A 21,968-nucleotide genomic window follows, 5' to 3' on the forward strand; every position below is an offset into this window, starting at 1 on the left:
GGCAAAGGAAACAGACCCCATATTTCAATAAGAGGTGTGTCAAAGAAGTTGCAGCCATGCGCCACACTAACCCACCGTGTAAAGTAGAATAACAGTCAGCAAGCTCTGGGTGAGCACCTCCTAGTGTTGGCACCGTACATGGTGCCGGCCATCCAGAGGGGAACAGAAACAGCCTCTGCCTTGCGGTTACTCAGGGTCTGGTGGAGGAACATACATATAAACAGTTTCTTCCCAGTAATAGAGATATACCCAAGGAACTCTTACAGCAAAATCTGGAAAATCCAGAGAAATGCCTCAGAACTCACTCCTGCCAAAAAAGAAGTTGTGAGAATTTGGGGGCAACCTGCCATCTTAATTGGGCTCTTTTAGCGGGCAGACACATAATTCCAAGGGACTGAGCCATCTGCCTGAATCAAGAGAATCCTTTGAGCCCAGTAATATTTGTTGCAGGAATATCTAGATAGAGGAGATTGAGATAGGGTGAAATTGGTTAGTTGGTATAAATAGTATTATGTTAGAACTACCTGCACTGTGTTTTAATATGTGCGCTAGTATCCTGGGATTTGGTGACTACATCTATATTCCCTATTCACCTTTATGAGGCTGCAGGGTGTAGGTTCAATGGTATGGCATTGTGACCTAAGTTTTCTTAATATTTCCCGATTCACTTGGTGTTTATTGTGATGGTAAAATGAAACAGTATATGTAAGTGCTGGGTAGAGAGTGGGTATTCGACATATGTTAGTTCCCTTCCTTCTGTGTCTCTGATTCCTCCAGGGGGAAGAGCCCTCTACTGAGTTACCTGTGAAAGTCAATTGCCGGGTTATTTTTAAGATTAAATTATTAGCTTTAGGCTACTGAATAAAATCATACAAAAACAACTCCCCGGGGAAGCAGAGTGATGTACTAGGTTTATACATCATACAGCAGCAGGAGAAAAAGCCACCAAGCCAGGTGAGGGGGCTCACACCTGTAATCCGAGCACTTTGGGAAGCTGAGGCAGGAGGATCACTTGAGGCCAGGAGTTTGAGAGCAGCCTGGGGACACAGAGTGAGACTCTGTCTCTGAAAAAATGAAAGAGACAGAGAGAAGGAGGAAGCCATTAAAATCTTGCCTTCTCCCTTGGAGCTAATGTGAGTGTGAGGCCGCAAATGTTGGTGCTGGCTAGCTTGGTAGAGTACAATCTGCTGGCGGGTCCCTGTTAATCAGTGGAAGATCAATGTGCTGAGATGGAATAAGCTCAGAGGATTTAAAGGGAACCTTAGATTTCTTAACTGTGGCCTTAGAAGGCACTGGCAAGCTATGTATTCTTTATAAAGAGTGAGGGTGCCCAGCTTCAGGGAAGCCACCACTAGCTTGGCAAGGGAACTCCCCTCTTTATAGAATACTCAATCAGAACTTTGACAAATTAGAGTACAGATGGTCCTGACTTAATGATTTTTCCACTACGATCATGCAAAAGTGATAGCGTTCAATATGCTCTTCGACTTACCATGGGGTTATGTCCATATGTACAATATCAGGATAGAATCCCATCGTAAGTGGAGGAGCATTTGTAAAATAAAATCTGTCCTCTTGCTTTCTCAGACATCTTTCTTTAATACTTGGGTTTTAATGCCTAGTTGAATTTGCATTGAAACAGTAACCAGCTTGTTAAATGTGGTGAAATCTCATTTCTAGAGGAGATCAGTTGCAAGACTGTGTGTGTGTGTGTGTGTGTGTGTGTGTGTGTGTGTGTGTGTAAAATGGTGGCTAAATGCTAAGTCATTTATATCCATTTATTTTTGGCTTCAAGCTGTATAGTAAATATTAAATGATTTTTCCGATTTGAGGATGGTAGGGTGAATTGATGTTTATGGAGCAAAATAAGTAAGCAAAGATTTTGGTGGGGAAGAGTGAATCATCAGCTACCTTTAATGGACATTTTGTCTTTCTGCAAGAGGTCTTAAAACATACATCCCTGGGTCTTAATACTGAAAGTTCAAGGTAGACAGCGTAGGCCTACTTTTTACGGGATCCTAATGCTACAAAAACTGAAAGGTGGGATTCCTATCGTAGCAGGGAACACAGCATTAGTGGGCTTAATGAAAATTGCCCCCTTTTCCTAACCCTGAACACATGTGTGTGCTTGCATTTGTGTACACACTCTCTCTCTCTCATACACACACATACACACGGAGTTCAGCTTTCATTTCTCATATTGCCCAAGGGGGTGTAAAATAAAAAGAGGTCAGCCAAAAAAACTGACTGTCTGTTAAATTAGACTTGCAAAAAGTGCTACTGAAAAAAAAAAAAAGTTATACTGTGCTCCTGTTGTACAGAGTTTTACAGCATACAATCTCCTTAATACTGATCCTTGCCCCGGCGCCACGTTGGAGACATACACAGCGTAGTAACCCACCTAAAAAAAAAAAAAAAAGCCATGAGGTATAATAAACACTTTGTTTGCACAAGACTATTAATATCTCAGGTTTTTTCAAACCGATCGAATGGCATGCTCGCCTCACAAGGAAAATGTATTGTTATCATTTACATTAGGTTATGACATTACCCAGAGTCTGTTAACCATGGGAGCAGACAGGACCACCCCCAAAAGTAGTGTGAATAGCAGTCCTTCCCCACGGTATGCAAAGAAGTGTTAATGATTATGCAATTGCAAACTAATAATCCTATTGTTCTTTTCTTTGGTAATGTGACTCAGTAACTATATGGATAAATTATTGCTAAAATATGCAGTGTTTACTATGTGCTAGGCACTATTTTAACTGCTTTATATATTGATTCATTTAATACTTATAATAACACTGAGTAGATACTATTATTATCCTTATTTTACAAATGGAGAAACTGGACCACAGTGACCAGGCCCTGAAGCGAGGAAGAGGCAGAGCCAGGATTTGAATCCAGGCATCCTGGCCCCAGAGGCTGCGCCCGTGACCACGTTACCATACTAGCGGAAAGAACACAGACTTTGGAGTTGAGTTCATGGCATGGCTTTGTCCCTTTGGGGAGTCTGAGGAAGTCATGTCACTGGGGCTGTTTCCACATTAGTAAAATGCAGATAAAAGCACCTACTTGGAAAAGATTTTGTAAGGCTTAGAGATCATGCAAACTCCTAGCACACTGTCTGTCTCCTCAACAGTTACTATTGTTATTATAGTTTCCAAAGTATTGATTGAGTTTGAACTTTTAAAAGGAAGACTCTCTTCAATTTATGACACACTCGAAATCTCTTCAAAATGAAAGCTCTCCCTTCCCCTTATTGCCCCCAGGGTCTGGGTTCTTGGTCGCTGTGCCAGGAGTTTGCTTCACAACCTCCTTCAGGAATATTTTACTCTCAATCTGCTTGCAGTGGTCTCCATCACTTGCTGATGAGCACGTCAGAGTGGAAGAGGTACAGCCAGTCAGCCCTGGGGGCAATAAGGGGAAGGGAGAGCTAATAAGCTTTCACTTATTAGCTTTCTGGTCTTACAAATCACTCCTCTCTCTGAGCCTCAGTTTTTCATCATAAAATGGGATAACAGCTCTTGTCTAATGAGTTACTGTGGGGAGAACACATCTGTTAAGAGTCTGGCACGTTAGATGCAGAAGAATCAGATCATTATCAGGGTCTTTCTTGTCATCTGGGACATGGTTTGTATTGCCCCTAGAGTGGGCTCGTGATTATAAAACCACTCCATGATGGTGTCGGTCGTCTCTGGTTGCTCGAGGTCTGACCCGTTTCCTGTCATCGGTGGGACAGAACAGGGTGATGGGACAGTCATTGTTTTACAGCTGTGTGTTTGCCTTATCAAGACACTGAGGCAGCAGGGGTGGGCTGGAGGCTGCACTGTGCCTTGCTTCTCTTATTGGAGAATGATTATAGAGTGACCGACCCCAATGAGGGTGTCTTTTTATCTCATCCCCTGTCCCAATACTCCCTCTCCCTGCTCCATCATCACACAAATAGTCTTGACATAGGCTTCCTGAATATTGATATTTTGTTGTTGCTGTGGTTCTGTTTTTGTTTTTGTTTTCGAGACTGGGTCTTGCTCTCTTCTGCTGGGGCTAGAGTGCCGTGGCATCAGCCTAGCTCACTGCAACGTCAAGCTCCAGGGCTCAAGCGATCCTCCTGCCTCATCCTCCTGAGTAGCTGGGACTATAGGTGCCTGCCACCATGCCTGGCTAATTTTTTTCTAGTTTTTGTAGAGACTGGGATCTTGCTCTTTCTCAGGCTGGTCTCGAACTTTTAGCCTCAAGCGAGCCCCCCTCCTTAGCCTCCCAGAGTGCTAGGATTATAGGTGCGAGCCACTGCTCCCGGCCCTGAATTGATTTTTAATAAGATTCCATTTTTATCGTGTTATAAATGTTCGGTATGCCAACTCTTCCGTAACCTCCACTAGGGCAAAAACTGTTTTAAGGTAGTATGTACGTTTATTTCCCGATGCCAGCAGCAGGGCTGAGAATACTCTTTGAAACTCCTCTTCTAGAACTGTGTTCACGCCTATCAAGTCTACTGGAGAATTCCTTCAATGGGGACAGATCTGGATTTGGGAAAGGTCGCGTCGATTTTTAGAAACTGCCAAAGTGCTAGCGAAGAGAAAAATAAGTAATTCAGTTGGCTTTCTAGTTTTTATGATATATCCAAAAGCCAACCACTCCCATCTCGGCTGCTACTGTCCTGGTCCAAGCAGTTCTTAGCTCTGGCTCTGGCGGTGGCTTCCTAGCTGGTCTCCCTGCCCCACCCTGGTCCCTTTAGAGGCTGTTGGCAACAGAGCAGTCAGAGTGGTTCCTGATCAGATGTTGGTTAGCTCAGAATTGCCTGTGTCAAGCTCTACAATGGCTTCTTACCTCATTCTGGAAGGAGCTAAAGTCCTTACCATGCCTTATGATACTGGCTCTGACCTGTGCCTCCTGCGCCCGCCCCTCAGCCATAACTTGCCCCTCACGCATGTGGCTCCCCCATGCTCACCTCCATGCTGTTCCTCAAACCCTCTGCGCTCTCTCCCTCCTGAGGCCTGTGGCCACTGTTCCTTCCACCCACAATGCTCTTCCCAGCTACCCATGAGGCTCAACTCCCTTCGTTCCTTTAGGTCTTTCCTCAAATGTCACCTGCTCAGAGAGGCCTTCCCTGGCCACCCCATCTAACATCTCAGGATCCTTCTTCCCAGAACATCCTCACCGCAATGTCTATGCACTTTTCTCCTTGAGACTCTTCGTCATCTGCCACACTTGACCTGCTCCATCTTTATGCTGTTTGTGATCTTATCTCCACCTCCAGAGACGAACTCCTCGGACACTGCCTGGTGCACAGTGGGTGCTCAATAAGTGCTTTTGAATGAATTGACGGAAAATGTCAAAATAAGATCCAAGTGCAAGGAACACTGTTAAAATAATTACGTGACTTCACTCATGAGGGGATTCTTTTCAGGAACATCATTCGTGTATCTGGATTTGGAAATTCTGCTACATTTGTTTTAAACATACTTATGTAAATATTTATGAAGGAAGAAATGTATGTATCTACCCATTTTCTGTGATTTATTCAGAGCTCATTCTGGTGAAGCAGATAATAACCATGCAGGTTACAAAATAGAAAGCTATGTAATAAATTAATGAAACTGATATTCTTGGGTAACCCATAAATTTTTTGTTCATAGGAAAGCTAGGCTTATTACTTTATTACTTTATTTATTGAGACCTATTACTGTATAGTCATATGCCCTAAATTAAAGTGCTCAGCTAAATATAAGTAGGGACTTAAATTATAGTATAGGCTCTATGCGTTACAGGTGCCAGGAGGTAGGTAAAAAATGTTAGAAGTGTGTTCCCCAAGTACACATGTGTTAGTGTCAGGTCCAAGCGGGATTGGAAGAGGGAGATCAAATAGGAAAATCATAATATGCAACCCAGAGAGTTCATAGTCTTGTGGTGGAAGCTCTTTCCACCCTTTCCATGGCAGGAAACAACTGGACAATTGTCAAGATCCATAGTAGCAGGCTGCGTGGCGCAGCCTCAGGGACTGAAGGAATTCAGCCCAGAAAAAGATATTATGGCCTTGACTTCATTTTCCTTCAAATTCTGCCATTAAATGTCACACTGCACCTATCTCTTTCCTGGCCCGTACCGATGTGACTTTAGTCCAGTTGAATCGTCTTCTCTGTTGTGTGATTTATGCCTGATGGTCTCATGAATGCTATTGAGCTGCAGCATCTGAAAGACTTCCCGTTCATACAAAGGGCTCCTTCATCCCTTAGACCTGTAGCAGTGAATTTACTTGTTTATGCACATGTGCACTCCGCACAAAGGTCCATCTGTAGAGGATAAAAAAAAGGAAGGAAACAATAGAGACTTATAAGGTGTTTTCATCACAGAGACCTTCTTGTGTGTGTGTGTGTGTGTGTGTGTGTGTGTGTGTGTGTGTGTGTATAGCTGAAAGGCATATCCAGTGACATTTCCATAAAGGTCACCAAATATCTATGTATGTATGCCATACTTGATCATAATTGCACATGCATGTGTGTTATATGGGCACATATCAATGCACACTACTAAGTCCTGTAAAAAGAAAGAGTTAATACAGGGACGTAATAATGTAGCTATCTGAGCTCCAAAGAGAATGCATTTTCATGCGCTTCTTTCTTCTGAAGCTGATGTGTGTTCCACGGGAGCCGACTCTGCAGGCTCTCGTGAGGCTCTTGCCAGGTACACATGACTCACAACCTCTCAGAAAGATGCAATTACAAAGGAGCCATGGCAATTACAGGACATGGTGATGGCAGAAACGAGATAAGTACTGGGTCTGTCAAGCCACTTCTGAAGGATAATCATGCAGTGTGTCGGTGTGTTAGGCACCCCTGAAGTGACCCAGCGTGATCAAGGAGGCTGCAGTTAAATAGGAGAGAGGACTCCATTTGTGCCTCAGTGACATAAAAGCCATTTTACCCAGTTCGGATTCTCTAGAGTGCTCCATTTGCTATGACTTGGAAATTCTCTTCCTTGCTTTTTCTCCCTCGTTTTCATCCCCAGAATGAAATACATGACGTAGAAAGTGTAAAATGCGGTATAAAATTGCTTACACTCATGAGTTTTCTGTCCTTTTTGATATATTTAATCTCTGTGGTGGGTTTGTGAGTATGTATAAGATTCCAAGAAGCGGGCTTTATCTATCACTATAAAAGACTTATTATTCAGGGGCTGATTTGTCACTTGATCAAGTGTGTCTTTCTCATCAAGTCTGTTGGTTAATATGGATTTACCAAGTAGGGATTGTGTAAGCTGCCGTGGAGAAGACTCGGGGGTTGGGAGGGTAGCAATAAGAAAGAGAAAGAACATTCTTTGCTCTGAAGGACCTCATAGTTAGATTCAGCATTTAGAAGATGCTCGACACAGTATAATTAATGAATATCTACTGTGAGAAGTTGAATTGTGTTCCCCCACCAATAAAAGATAGGTTGAAATTCTAATCCCTAATACCTCAGACTGAGATCTTCTTTGGAAATAGGGTCATTACAGATATAATTAGTTAAGATGAGGTCATCCTGGAAGGGGAAGTATTTCTAATTCAATATGACTGGTGTTCCTATGAGAAGACAGCTATGTAAAGACATAAAAACACAGGGACTATTCCATGTAAAGACAAAGGCAGAAATTGAAGTCATGCAGCTGTCCCTAAGGAACAGCAAAGATCGCCAGCAAACCACCAGGGGCTGGAACAGGTGAAGAAGGAGCCTCCACTAGAGGCTTCAGGGAGAACTTGGTCTGGCCAACACTTTGATTTCAGACTTCTAGCCTCCAGATCAGTGAGAGAATAACTTTGTGTTGTTTTAAGCCATCCGATTCATGGTACTTTGTTACAGCAGTTCTAGGAAACCAATATGCCTATCAACTCTCTACAAATCCAAGTATATAGAGTTTAGAAAGGAGGGTGCATTTATTTGTTCTCCTTTCCAACAAGCCAGCATGCCCCTATTACCTGGCCTGTGTTCTTTTAATGCCTAGTGTCCTTGCTGGTTTTTCAGATGTTGGTAGTTATCTTTTTACCCTCTCCTTTCTCCAAGAAACCTTCCCTGACCTCACTGGGCTAGGGTAGATGTCCTGCCTCTGTCACCTCATCGTGTCCTATGAACACATCTTTTGACGTTTTTGTCGAGATGTCTGTATTCCCTTACTATGCAAAGAACTCCTTTAAGAACAGGGGCCATCCTACTGTCCTGGGATGTAAGTATAATGCTTTGCTCACAGCCAGTGCTAATGTTTGTTGCACTAAACTAGAGGAAGTGAACTATAAAATAAATTCAAACGAATGGATAAATGAGGACTCAGCTGCTTACAAGATGCTCAGCAATTATTCAATCAATGCGTGAAAGACTAGACAAGTTAACTGATCATATTAAGTATTGCAATGCCACTAGTTATTAGTATTATTATTTTTTGGCATGATGGGGAAAAGACTCCTGCATAGTACAGGAAAGGCTTCCAGAGTGTGACTGTTGGAGTGGTGTGTTGGAATATCAGTTCCTCCTGTCGATAAGCCAAGAAACGCTCTCAGGAGTGTGCTCTGTGTGCCTGTCTGCCTGAGACAAAATATTGATATTATCCGGATTTCAACCCAGAGAGTCTGATTCCTCCAAAATTAATCAGTGACTATGTATTCCTTCAGCGACGAGTGTCATCAAACTAGAATACTAGCGTTTGTGGGAGATTTTTTATGTTTCCCTCTATCTTTTAGAAGCTTAATGTCCTATTGGAGGATATGGACATTTGTTCCCTTTGCATCCGCTGTGTGCGAGGTGCCACGTGCTCAGCCTACGCAGTAATTGCATGGGAACTGGGGAAAGAAGTCTGACTTTAGCATGAAAGTAAGCATTTCATTGAAAAGCTGGACTTCAAGTTCGGATTTGAAGAATGGAGGTGGTTTTTCTGTTTTATTTACTTATTTATTTTAGGTAAAAATTAGAGAAGGGGGCAGGCATTCTGACAGAGTTACTAATCTGAAGACAGAGTTTGGAATACATAATCGATATTTTAGAGAAATATCTAAATGTAGATTAGGCTTCCAGGGATGAAAGATGAGTCTAGGATGATAGGCTGGTAGCACGTTGTGTCTTAAATACCAAACTAAGTCATCTAGAGTTTATTCACTAGGCATTAGAAGCCTCTAAAAGTTTTTGACCAGGTAAGGAACATAATTATAATAATAATAACTCACATTTATTGAATACCAGGCAATGTGATTGGTGCTTTTCCTACTCTGTGACACTTAATGCTCTCAACAAGCGTATGAGAGGGGTTTTATTATCCCCTTTTATAAATAAGAAAAATCACAGATCCTGTGAGTGATAGTTTGAGTTTATCTGACTCCAAAGCCTCTGGACATTTTCACTACCCTAATGGCTTTCAGAGGTACTTGGCACAACCCTATGGTATGTGGGTCTTAGGGTCTTAGGGTCATTAGGGTCTTCTGAAGAAATGGTATGGATAGTCAGTTGGCCCAGATGGGCAGGACTCCTGGACTAAACTGGGCCTCATAGCTCACTTGAACTAGTGAGATGCCACTTTTTTCTGCTGTATACGGCATACCACAGAGTGTTAATTAAAGAAATGGCCAACCAGGAAGCAAGTAACTAAGGATCCGGCAACAAGTTCTGGTTTGGCCCTATGATATACAACATTGTCATCGTCAACTTCATGAAGACATTGGATGCACTGTTGCTGGTACTATGTGGCTTGGAAGAATAGCTTATACTTTGAACAGCAAACTTAAGATTTAGAGAGATTCCAAAAGGCTAAAACCTGGATCAAATAATAAAGTTCATAATTAACAGATATATACATGTGCAATTTGCATTTATGTTCAAAAAATGAATTACATAAACAGACTACAGCAATGGTTCTCAGCATTGTCCCTGGTTAGCGGCTTCTGCATCACCTGGGAACATGTTAGAAATGCAAATTCTTGGGCCTCAACCTCATCCTATTAAATCAGAAACTCTGGGGAGAGGGCTCAGCAGTCTGTGTTAACGAGCCTTCCAGATGTTTCTGATGCAGGCTAACACTGGAGACCACTGGGCTAGAAAGACCAACCCACCCTCCCTTCTTGCTTTCCTTTCTTTCTTTCTTTTTATTCCGCCTTATTCCAGAAAGGATTTGGCATGGAAAATCTGACTTAACAATAGTTTGTGTATAAGAACAAAGGTTTTATTTAACAAAAAATTTACTATGACTCAATATATGATGTGGCTGCTGCCCAAAGTAGTTTGCATTAAAGGTAGTGACCAGAACAGGGAAGTGATAGCTACTCCCCTCTCCATATTCAACACAGTCCCTATATTCTCCATATTTGCTGGACCATATCTGGAGCTCGTCAAGGAACTAATTTTAAGAGAGACATTGCAAAGGGGCTTGACAAGGATGGTGAAGCACCTCGAACCTTGTCCTGAAGGGAGCATTTGAGAGAAGCCACCTCTTTGAGTGGGGTCTGACATACAGAAGAAAGAATTTTACATCTTGCTCCAAGAGAGCAAAATACAATATTGGAAAGCCTTCTCCATTGGTATTAAGAGGGCAAGACAGTAGTCCAGGCACTTCTTACAGGGCCTTAGTAGCACATCTAAGTGCTTCAGGCTTCTTTTCATTTAGCTACCGAATGTAGATCATCAAGGCCATGATACTCACTCCACAGACATTTGGTGAAGACTACAGAACATGGAAGGAAAAATGTTTAAATATTTGAAAATCTACAATGACTGTACAAATATGAGATAGCGGTACTATTAACTAAGACTATTGAGGGAAATTTTAAGTCCAAGATAAAGACGAATCCCAACAATATGAATTATCCAAAAGTGGGCTGACCTTTCTCATAAAGTAGTGGTGTCGCTGTCATGAGAGGTCTTTAGACAGAGAGATATTAGAGAACGAATTGTATTGGGTTGAAGCAGATGGCCTCTAAGTGCCTTTCCAATGCTAGTATTTCAGAATACTTAAGTTAATGACACGGGGTCAAGCAGATCTGAGAGAATCATGCTCAGAGCCAGCAGAGCGAATGTTTGATGCAGCATTTGTTAATCACTCCTTGAGAGTCACTGAAACATTTAACACATTTAAATACATTTCAACATTAAATGCAATTAGAGCAGTAAAAGCATTAAATGCATTTGAAAATAAGATGGGCCCACACTAGTTAACCTGGTGTCAGTTTTTCTCTACAGCCCTATGGTTAAATTCCCTTTCCTCTAGAAGAACTCTGATTGAATTGGTCCCTTGGTTCTCCTGCAGGTCTGTTGATGTCTGAACATGGAAAGTAACATTGGATTCTCAACATTTTCTTATAACTCTTTGCAATGTCTCATAGGAGTGTAAGAGATGTCGCCCTTAGTGTCTAAGCCAAATCCTGAGTTGATTTACAGCTTTATTCTTTTAAGACTAAGATTTTCTCTGGCTATAATTTTGCATCTAGGACTTCCATTTGTTTTTCCCCCTCAAACTATTGGGTAACATCAGTGACTTTCACCTTTATCCACTCCCTGGTTGGCTGCTTTCCAATGGCAGAGAAATGAATGGATGCTTTTGTGTAGGGAGTTTTGTAATTGAGTAAAGAGCTTAGAGTCTTGCTAAAGGCGATATGTGGGTATTTTGGACATATTATGTATAATGTATATATATCAGTAATGTAATGAAGGTGGTATTCAAACATCACTGTGGGTGGTTGTTAAGCCAGAGACAGCTAAATCTCATTTTTCAATACATTAGAAGCCCTCCTTTTTAATTCAATTGTTGATCAGTTATTTAAAGAAAAAAAATCAGTTAAAGCAGGGGATTGTAAAACACAAGAGAGAAAAACAGAGAGAAAGATGCAAACCGTACATTTTTTTAACTTACAACAAATATATGTGTATGTATGTACACACACACACACATACACACACACATACAAATTCACATGCAGAGGCTGAGTTCTTTATGAATGGCCAAGGACTTTTCTTTGACATGGCTTTGCCAGTTGCCAATCCATGTCATATGTTTTACATAAACCACATCCAAACATCATCTACGATTTCTAATTTTTACTTTCACTCCTTGAAGTAGTGAGAGTTTAAGGACAATTGATGAGCAACCTGAGTGCAGGATCCTTCTAGATTTTTATATTATTTTTTATAGCTATCTCTCTCACACCTAAAATTAGAAAAATTTTTTATTGTGGTGAAATATACATAAAAATTACCTTTTAACCATTCTTTAAGTATACAACCTAGAGGCATTAAATATATTCACAATATTGTACAGCTATCACCACTATTCATTTCCAGGACATTTTTTTTTAATTCCATACAGAAACTCTGTACCCATTAAAATATAATTCCCCGTTACTCTCTACACGCAGTCTCTAGTAACCTCTATTCTGGTTTCTATCTCTATGAATTTGCCTATTCTAGGTACCTCATGTCAGTGGAATCATACAATATTTGTCCTTTTGTGACTGGCTTCAAGGTTCATCCATGTTGTAGCATGTGTCAGAATTTTATTCTTTTTATGGCTGAGAAATATTCCACAGTATGAATATTTACATTTTGTTTATGCATTCATCTGTTGGTGGACACAGGTTTCTGCCACTTTTTGCCTATTGTGAATAATGTTGCTATGAAAATTGATGTACAAGTAAGTATCTGTTTGAGTCCCTACTTTCAGTTCTTTGGGGTATAGACCTAGGATCGGAATTTCTGGATCATATGGTAATTTTATGTTTACCTTTTTGAGGAACTGCCAAACTATTTTCCAAACAACTTTCCTTCTTGTGGCAACTGATCTTTATGAAGACTTTTCAAGGCATTCAACTTGGTTTTTTACAGAAAAAACAGAAGGAACATCCTCTTTCAGTCCTGTATTTCATCAGTTTCTTAACCATTTAAATAACTTGTATAATTGCAGTAACAAGTCCAAGTGTCATAAACAGGTTTTAAGATGTATACAATTGATGTTTTACTAAGTATACAGCTCAACTGGTAAGACCAGAAGTGCTTGGAGGGTAAGTTTCCAGAAAGGATCCCCAGTGTGCCGTGGGCCTCGGCTAACCAGTTACAGAGCACACAACGCATGTCGAATACTGGTTAACCTGACCAGTTAAGTGGAGCCCTGTTAAGAGAGCTTCTACTATTCAACCCAATTATCGTTGCCATAATAAGATGTATAAAGAAATTTAGAAGGAAATGACTGGTGGATCTAGAAAAAAACACAACAGCTGCGTATCCCCAACTGTTAACATTCAATACCCTTATTGTTCAGAGATTGGAGAAAGGCAGATGGCAAAGGCTAAAATAGAATGGGAAGTTGACTTGTCTGATCAAACTTTTTATATAAACTCTTCAATTTAAGAAAATACTGACGGACACTAGCAGCAGGTCGATTTCCCAGGCCTTCACTTTCAGTTCCATTCAGTGCGGGTGAGAAACGGGAGATAAACAGGGAGCAGGAAGGTTGTTGCTAATCTTAGGAAGAAGCCACCTTTCAAATTAAATTAAAACTTTGAGATGTGATTAAAAGGTTTTCTAGACAGTTCTGAAGTGAAATTGTGAGGTGGTAGGAGGAATACTTTTATATAGCATCAGCCTTGTTAGTGACCCAGGTGATTAAAGGTTAGGGAAATTGCCCCTCTAAACGTGGTCTAAAGGAACCAGGTTTATTTAGCTTAGAGAGAGCAAGGAAGCACACAGAGGGGGACTTAATAATAGTCTCCAAGAATATGAAGGATGTTCTCTGAGTGATGGAAAGCAGCTGTTTCTTGTTTCCAGTAAGGACTGGATAAGAAGAATGGCGTTAAAGTGTAACAAGTGGGTTTAAGAACTCCTTGACCATAAAGTTTGAGACAACAAAACCACAAGACCAAGTCACTTCTCTGTTTCAGAATTATGTAGCTAACTAACTGTCTTCCTTGGGTGGTTCTATAACCCTGTTCCCTGTGCCCTGTTCTTGAATCTTAACACATTAACTGCCATGTGAGTTGTATTTAACTCATGCTAGTGTTGAGCCCGGGGCCTCGTGAAGCATATGTAACTCACACATCTCTTCACCTTGGGAGCCGCGTGAACAATTTTTCAAATTACATATAATTCACATACAGAAAACAATAAAAAATAACAAATTTTTCATTAAATTAGAAAGGATCATTTTGTTTTAGAAGTTTTTATTCTATTTTTGTAATAAAACACTGTTGCTCCAAGAAAAAAAATTTTTTTCTAGTGCAGCAATGTGTTAAACTAGTAAAAAGATCTATAGGACCTTTTACCCATGTGAGAGTATAAAGTTGTCCATTGTCTGAGCCCACCAGTGCTCTATGGTTGAGAAAGCCCTTATCTCTAAGTCCTCTAGTACTGTGGTCCCCCGCAACTTCCCTGCCTGGGCTCAGTACCAGTCCTTTTAGGAACTGGGCCTCGCAGCACTGTCTGAGCTCTGCCTCCCCCAACCCCCACCCTGTCCCGGGAAAAATGGTCTTCCATGAAACTGGTCCCTGGTGCCAAAATATTTGGGGACTGCTGCAGTGAGATTTATTAATAAAAGAGAAAAAGCTTCAGAGTCTCTTTGCTTCCCTTTGGTCTCTTTTTAAAGCAAGATAATATAGATTTACTCCTTTTCCGTAAGGTAAAGAATTTCCATAGATTTGACAGTCTGTGTTTTTCCTGCCCATTTGGTCAATATGGTCATGACTTTTTTTTTTAAAGATTATGTATCTTCAGTGAGACTGAATATACATACATACGTGTGTGTATATAGATGTCATAGACATTTGATATATGACATGTATATCCTATATAGTTAATTCAACAATGAAAGTAATGTTTTGTTCTAGGTCGTGTGTCTGTTAGCTATATGAAAATGAATTAAGATAGACACCGTGCTATTGGGAGCATGGCAGATAGGCAGAGCATTATGTAATATGGCGTCATTACAGAAGATCAGCTAGGGGAAGAATTGAAGGACAGAAAAATGAGTACTGTGAGTGTTATTAATTTTTAGCCAATGAGGCAGATGGAAATGCCTGAAAACTTCTTCTCAACTATTATTTTTATCATTGTTATCCCATATTAGGTGAATTATACCATTTATTCTGAATTGGATAAGTGGTGTCTTATTTGCCCAACTAGGAGTATCTTCAAGGCAAGGTTTGATTCCCAGAGGATTGACTGCTGTTAAGCTGTATCTTTAAAGTTATAGCTCTATGTCAGCATTCATTGTCTATACATTCTACCATGTTATAATTTCATCTCGTACTGATATTTGTTTTCATCTTATTTCAAAATCTTTGCCTCTATCGTTGAATATTTTCTGCCGTCTGGAAAGGGTGGAGGGTGAATCATGATGCAATTCTGACTCCCACAACTTATTTGGCTTTCAAAAATCCAACACTGAAGTGGGAAGATGATTTAGGGTTGGGCTTCGAATCCCCTCTCCATCCTTGTTGACTGGGAGGCCTAGGAAAAGTTACTTCACCTCCCTGAGTTTCAGTTTTCTTAATCTACCCTACAGGAATGTTTTAAGCATTGAATTAAATGAAATAATGTGTGGCAAGCCCAGAACCCAGTGTACCCAGCCCTCACGTCATGTCTATTTGCTTTCTTTAATTCACAAAGAGCATTTCTTACCTACGATGAAATTTTGATTACTTCTACATTCTCTTCTTTTAGTGCCGTACTTTGAACCATAGGAGCAGGTCTATAAAATAGCCTTTGTCTAAAATTCATGAGGGCTCCCAAGGGTCCAGTTGTAGGAATCTCTTTCCTTTTCTGTACTTAATCCGGAAAAAAAGTCTACTATAATGCCAAATATTTCAGGAAGTGTTTGTTGCCAAATTACCTGAAACAACTCATGTGCACACGGAAGGAAAGTACATTTTAAAATCGATGAGAACATTATGCATTTTTGTTTTACAAGCTTTAAAGGAGGGTTAATAAATCTTCTAGATGTTCAAATAATCATTTAATAGACATTCATTCAATTCAATGCTATGCTTTGAAATGATATCAAATTGAAGACATGATCTCTGACCTGGGGAAGTTTATGAACTTGTTGGAGAGACCAAACTCATATGTATAAAATGACCACAAAACAGTTAGACTTAATATCAGGAAGGGCAGTATAAAATGACAGGGCTTGAGCCCCCAAGTACTGAGGAAAGGCAGGATACAGGGTTTGGATAGGGATTTACTACAGCTCTAGGATACTTAGGATTGTGATTTGGTTCATAAAACCCTATTGTCTCAATATAGAACTTTTAAAAAGCCACCTAAAATGTTCACTTATAGAAAAGCAAGAACATAATACAGTTGCTCTTTACTTACTTGCAATAAATGCGTCTTTCTAAAGTCTCAGTGTGTAGGCTGCTTTGCTTTGAGACACTTGTCTATATACCACGCCAGACTGCTCCTGCCCAAATTCAGTCTTAGTCTGCAGGATATGGACATCTTTATAAATCACAACAAGTCACATTGAGAGTAAAACTCCCAGCTTACCTCAAAAGCTGAGGAATGGCATGTATTTTAATGCCAGTGGATTTAGGAACCAAGGTTAGAATCGTTCTCTCTTTATCAGAAGGAGATTTATAATTCAGAGCCTTGGAGAGTGAGCATGGCCCTCTGAACTGGACCTCTCCTCCTGTCCCTCCTCGTACCCCAGCTCCCCAAATTAAATAAGTAGGGAAGCAGAACAACAAAACCATTAACTTAATAGCACACAATTTATGGTTGAAATCTTGCAAAGCTTATGTCAGCAAAGTAAAATAATTACTGTCACTTTCTTTTAGACACTTGGCTTTATGGTTCCTGTCACCTTTATCATAACATGCAGCTGATTTAGTAGCTCTATTTTTCATGGCAAATGGCCTGGTGTTATGTTTTTATGCATGTGGCCATGCTATTGAGACAACAATGCATGGATATACTACAGTGGAGCTAAATTTAGATAATGAATGGGAATACTGTTAAAGGTTTTGGTTTAGTCATGCTGTCAGTATGCCAACTGAGCTTTATTCTCTTGCTCTTTCCCCCTCTAGATTCTCAAATCCAAAGATTTAGCATCTCCAACCCAGCGCTACATCGACAGCAAAGTCGTGAAAACAAGAGCAGAAGGCGAATGGCTGTCCTTTGATGTGACTGATGCTGTTCATGAATGGCTTCACCATAAAGGTTACAAATCACTCTCTTTTTTCCTCCCTAGATGTTCAGTAGCCTTAAGTTACTGTAAATTGATTGCAGATTTAAGGGTATAGACACACATACAAATGACCTCCTTGACTTAATGTTTTCCAGACAGGAACCTGGGATTTAAAATAAGTTTACACTGTCCCTGCTGCACTTTTGTACCGTCGAATAATTACATCATCCCAAATAAAAGCGAAGAACTAGAAGCAAGATTTGCAGGTAACTGAAACTTGGTTGTATGAGACGGGGGAGGGAAGGACCTATGTTGATAATGTCATGGGGGATAAAATCAGTTTGCGTGTGAAAATGGGATTGTTTCGTGAGGCCTGAAGACATTTGTTTGGACGGTGATGTGATTGGATAAAGATATATGAAAGGAATAAAGGATTGGAAGAAAGGGATGGATTCCCAGTTTATACTGCAAGATACCCAGTGATGACTCTGTCAATACTAACTGACTGACTCCGAACTATTAACTAGTCAATTTTTGAGACCTTTATTGTTCATTTTAGCAAACCAACTTTCCATCTATACTGATACTATAGAAGAAGATAGCATGCATTCAAGGAAATCCATTGATAATCCCCCAAACCAGATGGCAGGAACTGACAACCATGTTTCACAGAGGAAAGGAATCCCCTTGTTCCATGGCTTCCATAAGTAACCTTCCTTATATTGGAACATTCCATCTTTCCTAGCCTGTACCCAATAGTTCAAGTGGCTTCCTTATCAGACTTTTATGCTAGTTTATAAACACATTTAAAAAGTTTTAATTTTCCCCATGCACACCTTTAAGTGAATTAGCCAAAAGTCAGGGACAATGAGGAGATGCCAAGGGTACAAGTCACTTCAGGTATGAGATACTGACTTGTGGATGAGGAGGGGCGAGAGGGAAGTCTGTCCCCATATGCTGGTGCCTCAAGGGCCTGCAACGCCAGGTCAGGGAGCTGGTTTCCCTGCCCTGGTAACATCCTCCGGGACCTCCATCCACTTTTAGAAGGCTACAGTGGCCCTCGCTTGTGGAAAAATACTCCCAGAGGCCTAGAGATTTATTTAAATCTCTAACCTAGTCAGGATTCTCTGGAGTGTGGAGATTAAATGCTTAAACTGGCAGTCTCTTGAGCATGCTTCGGGGAGCTCAAGTTTCTAAATCTCAGATGGAATCAGGAAAGTGTTGAGGATGCCATAAAATAAATGAAAAAGCCCTTTCTTCACAGCTTCCCAAAATAGCATTAGGTAAGGGTGACTTCTGTTTCACTTGAACCTCACGCATTGCAATTTAGCTAAGTCTCAGTTTATGTTCATTAGGAAAGTCTTTTGAGTTTAGTAGTCTTAGGAAGAGCGTGAACCAGTGGGTAACAAGGCATCATCTATTGCCATGTGTTCAGTTGTTGAGGGTCTGAGCACAGCCTAAACTGAGGATTGACTAAAATAAACTACCTAGGTTGCCCTTGGACTATAGGTCAAAGACTTCTTCTGTAGTGACTTTCATAACCAACAGCCCTGCCTTTGACACTGAACTGCCCCTTCTGACAAGAGCCCCATTTAAAAGCGTTCAGTGTCACGTGCAGTAGTCCTGTCGTGCTGTGTCTATTTCCACGGGGAATGACTAGAGCTAGCTGATACTGCTGTGGTGGTCATCACTGCTATTTGTGACAATATACAAAAGAAAAAAAATATGGCTAATTATATTTGATGAAGGTAAAGCTAAATGTTTATTACCCAAATGCATTTTTTCAAGGTATTGATGGCACCTCCACATATACCAGTGGTGATCAGAAAACTATAAAGTCCACTAGGAAAAAAAACAGTGGGAAGACCCCACATCTCCTGCTAATGTTATTGCCCTCCTACAGACTTGAGTCACATCAGAGCAACCGGCGGAAGAAGCGTGCTTTGGATGCAGCCTATTGCTTTAGGTAAAGGAAATAAAAATAAAGTAATTGCATCTGTTACCTCTTGTACTGCCTTTTGCTTTTCTTCTACCACATAATGACCTGAATGGAACTCATTGTTTAAGGCCAGGTATGGTACAGGATAGCTCTGGCATCTCATAACGTCATTCTTCCCAGAGGCTTAAAACAGTTTATCGCTGTGTTGTGTTCATCAGCTCTTTAGCATTGAACCAACTGTGAAAGGAGAAAACTAGCCCCCTGATTTTTTTCCCCCAAATCCCTCTGAAGTGCTTTGGTGCGGAAGAAGGAAATGAGCTCTCTGCTCCCCAGAACAAATACAAGTTTATTTGAGGTGCTTGATGCCAACTCTTTAATTAAGGAAGACCCAGCATCTATATGAAGCCTTCCCCCACTACAGAGTGTGCATGGTTGTACCTCTTTCATAGCAGCAGAGATGAGACAGCAGAAGAATGCCATCTGCCGTGTCTTGAGCTACAGAATGTGAGAGAAGTAAGAGAACAGGGCAGGAAGAATTTATTTCCCATTGCCACAGGAGTTCATGGAGGAAGAGTGTGAATGTTCTGGGGCAGCACAGGGTCCTCACTGATAAAGTGCTCAAAGTGTCAGACGTCATGAGTAACGTGGCAGTTTTTGGTTGCCAGAGCCAGCGGTTGCACTCAGCAAGACTCCACGTTTCCTAATTTCTGGTTCATTCTAAATAAAGGACATGCAGTGAAATAAAGGATCTATTCTCAAAGGAAAAATGGTTCTTTGAAAATTGCCATTGTCCTTTATTCATCTTATCTTTGAAAGGGCAAGAGAGGCTGGATGGCAGACCTGCTCAGCGTTGACTGGAAAGGCTTTGGTCCCTCCCAGCCACTCTCTGCTTATATCTAGTCATTTGAGGGCAGAGGTTTGACTTTCTAGGTCACAGACAAGGGAGTCGGGGCATAGGGCTGATAAGGGAAGGAAGCCCAGCAAATCAGCCCAGCACCCCATCATGAAAGCCACTTGAGATTACAGTAAAACCATTAAGATCTGGTTCATGATATTTGCTCATTAGATGTTTGTTGATTAAATGAATGAGTCATTTTTCTGGTTTGGGGTGAGGCAGGGATGGGGTGGCATGGTAAATCAGCTTTAAAATCTCCACTGCTCTTTATTTATTTATTTTTAACAGAAATGTGCAGGAAAATTGCTGCCTACGTCCACTATACATTGATTTCAAGAAAGATCTTGGCTGGAAATGGATACATGAGCCCAGGGGGTACCATGCTAACTTCTGTGCGGGAGCATGCCCCTATTTATGGAGTTCAGACACTCAGCACAGTAAGGTACGTGCTGGGCTAATTTGCTGCTTTTATTCTCAGGTTACCAATGTACACCTGCTGATAGTATTTCCAAATGAATTATAATTAGCCTGTTGCGCTTTTACCATCACACATGTATGGGTGCTGGAGAAATCCTTTTAGATGGGGAGGAAGAATGTAGGCTGCAGGTGAAATCAGAAGGTAAGACTGATCAATTTGGAACGATAGGTCTCGCCTTCCCGATTAGATTATAGGCAACTCGAGGGAAGTTTTGTTGAATTTTTTTCTTTATTTCCTATTCTTTTTTAAAAAAATAATGTTTGATACATAATAATTTATGGGGTACATGTGATATTTTGATACAGGCATACAATGTGTAATAGTTAAATCAGGGTAATTAGGATATCCATCACCTCAAAGATTTGTCATTTCTTTGTGTTGACAGCATTTCAGATCTTCTGTTCTAGCTGTTTTGAAATGCACAATAAATTATTGTTAACTATAGTCACGCTACTGTGGCTATTAAATACTAGAACTTAATCCTTCTAGCTAACTGTATTTTTGTACCCATTGACCAACCTCTCTTCATCTCCTCCAGTCCCAGCCTGCTCTCTATCTCCATTCTTTTTGTTTTTCTTTTTGTTTTTTTGAAACAGATTCTCTCTATGTTGCTTGGGCTAGAGTGCAGTCATGTCATCATAGCTCACTACAACCTCAAACTCCTGGGCTCAAGCGATCCTCCTGCCTCAGCCTCCCGAGTAGCTGGGACTATAGGCATGCGCCACCATGACTGGCTAATTTTTCTACTTTTTGTAGTGATCGGGTCTTGCTTTTGCTCAGGTTGGTCTCAAACTCCTGGCCTCAAGCGGTCCTCCCATCTTGGCCTCCCAGAGTGCTAGGATTATAGGCATAAGCCACCTTGCCGAGCTTCTGTCTCCATTCTTCAAAGCTATAAGCATAAATAGGTAGCAAAAAACAAAAGCAAAACCTTTTGAATCAATATATCACACAGTGTCATATGTAGCTGAAGTGCGAAGGGACCCAGGTCTCCATCTAATAAAAGAATCTGTTATCACCTCCATCAGGTACTGTCACATTAGAAAGAACAATGGGACTTCAGTTGATGCTTTGGCATAGTGGTTTACTAGTGTATGACAATTAGAAAGTAATTCAACTTCTCTGAACCTCGATTTCTTATCGGTAAAAAGGAACGTCTATATTAAAAATTATTGTTAAAATAATAACGCCAAACTCAACGGTTGATATGAAGTACAAAAAGATGATATATGTGAAAATGACTTGAAAGTTAATATCTCTAAGTCTTGTGAACAGTAACCAGAAGTAAACAAGAATCTGACTATTTTATCAAGTTCTTCCAATGAGGGTAGACGGCTACTTCAGAAGGCAGGTCCTAGACTGCATGTTACAAGTTCCCAGCCCCAATTAATGAAGATTTTTTCTAAGTAATAATGATATTTGTTCATATGCTTCATCCCGATGGCTCATAATGTAGGATTTTAGAGATGGAAAGGACTTCGTAAGTTATCTTGTCGAAATCTTTCATTTTTCTAAATAAATTGGAGTATAGATCA

The 21,968-nt window shown here is 40.6% G+C and overlaps 1 protein-coding gene across 2 annotated transcripts in view; it reads left to right on the plus strand.

Annotated features, from left to right (window-relative positions):
- TGFB2 (transforming growth factor, beta 2) overlaps nucleotides 1–21,968 on the plus strand; it is an 82,563-nt gene that overhangs the window by 57,343 nt on the left and 3,252 nt on the right. For both annotated transcript variants that reach the window (XM_012664916.1, XM_012664917.1), the window contains 4 exons: nucleotides 17,024–17,156; nucleotides 17,280–17,390; nucleotides 18,913–19,090; nucleotides 20,247–20,400. In XM_012664916.1, the coding sequence (XP_012520370.1) occupies nucleotides 17,024–17,156; nucleotides 17,280–17,390; nucleotides 18,913–19,090; nucleotides 20,247–20,400 (576 nt within the window). The remainder of the gene's footprint in view (nucleotides 1–17,023; nucleotides 17,157–17,279; nucleotides 17,391–18,912; nucleotides 19,091–20,246; nucleotides 20,401–21,968) is intronic.

This window comes from Propithecus coquereli, unplaced genomic scaffold (assembly GCF_000956105.1).
Source record: "Propithecus coquereli isolate 6110/MARCELLA unplaced genomic scaffold, Pcoq_1.0 Scaffold94, whole genome shotgun sequence".
Taxonomy (NCBI): Eukaryota; Metazoa; Chordata; class Mammalia; order Primates; family Indriidae; genus Propithecus; species Propithecus coquereli.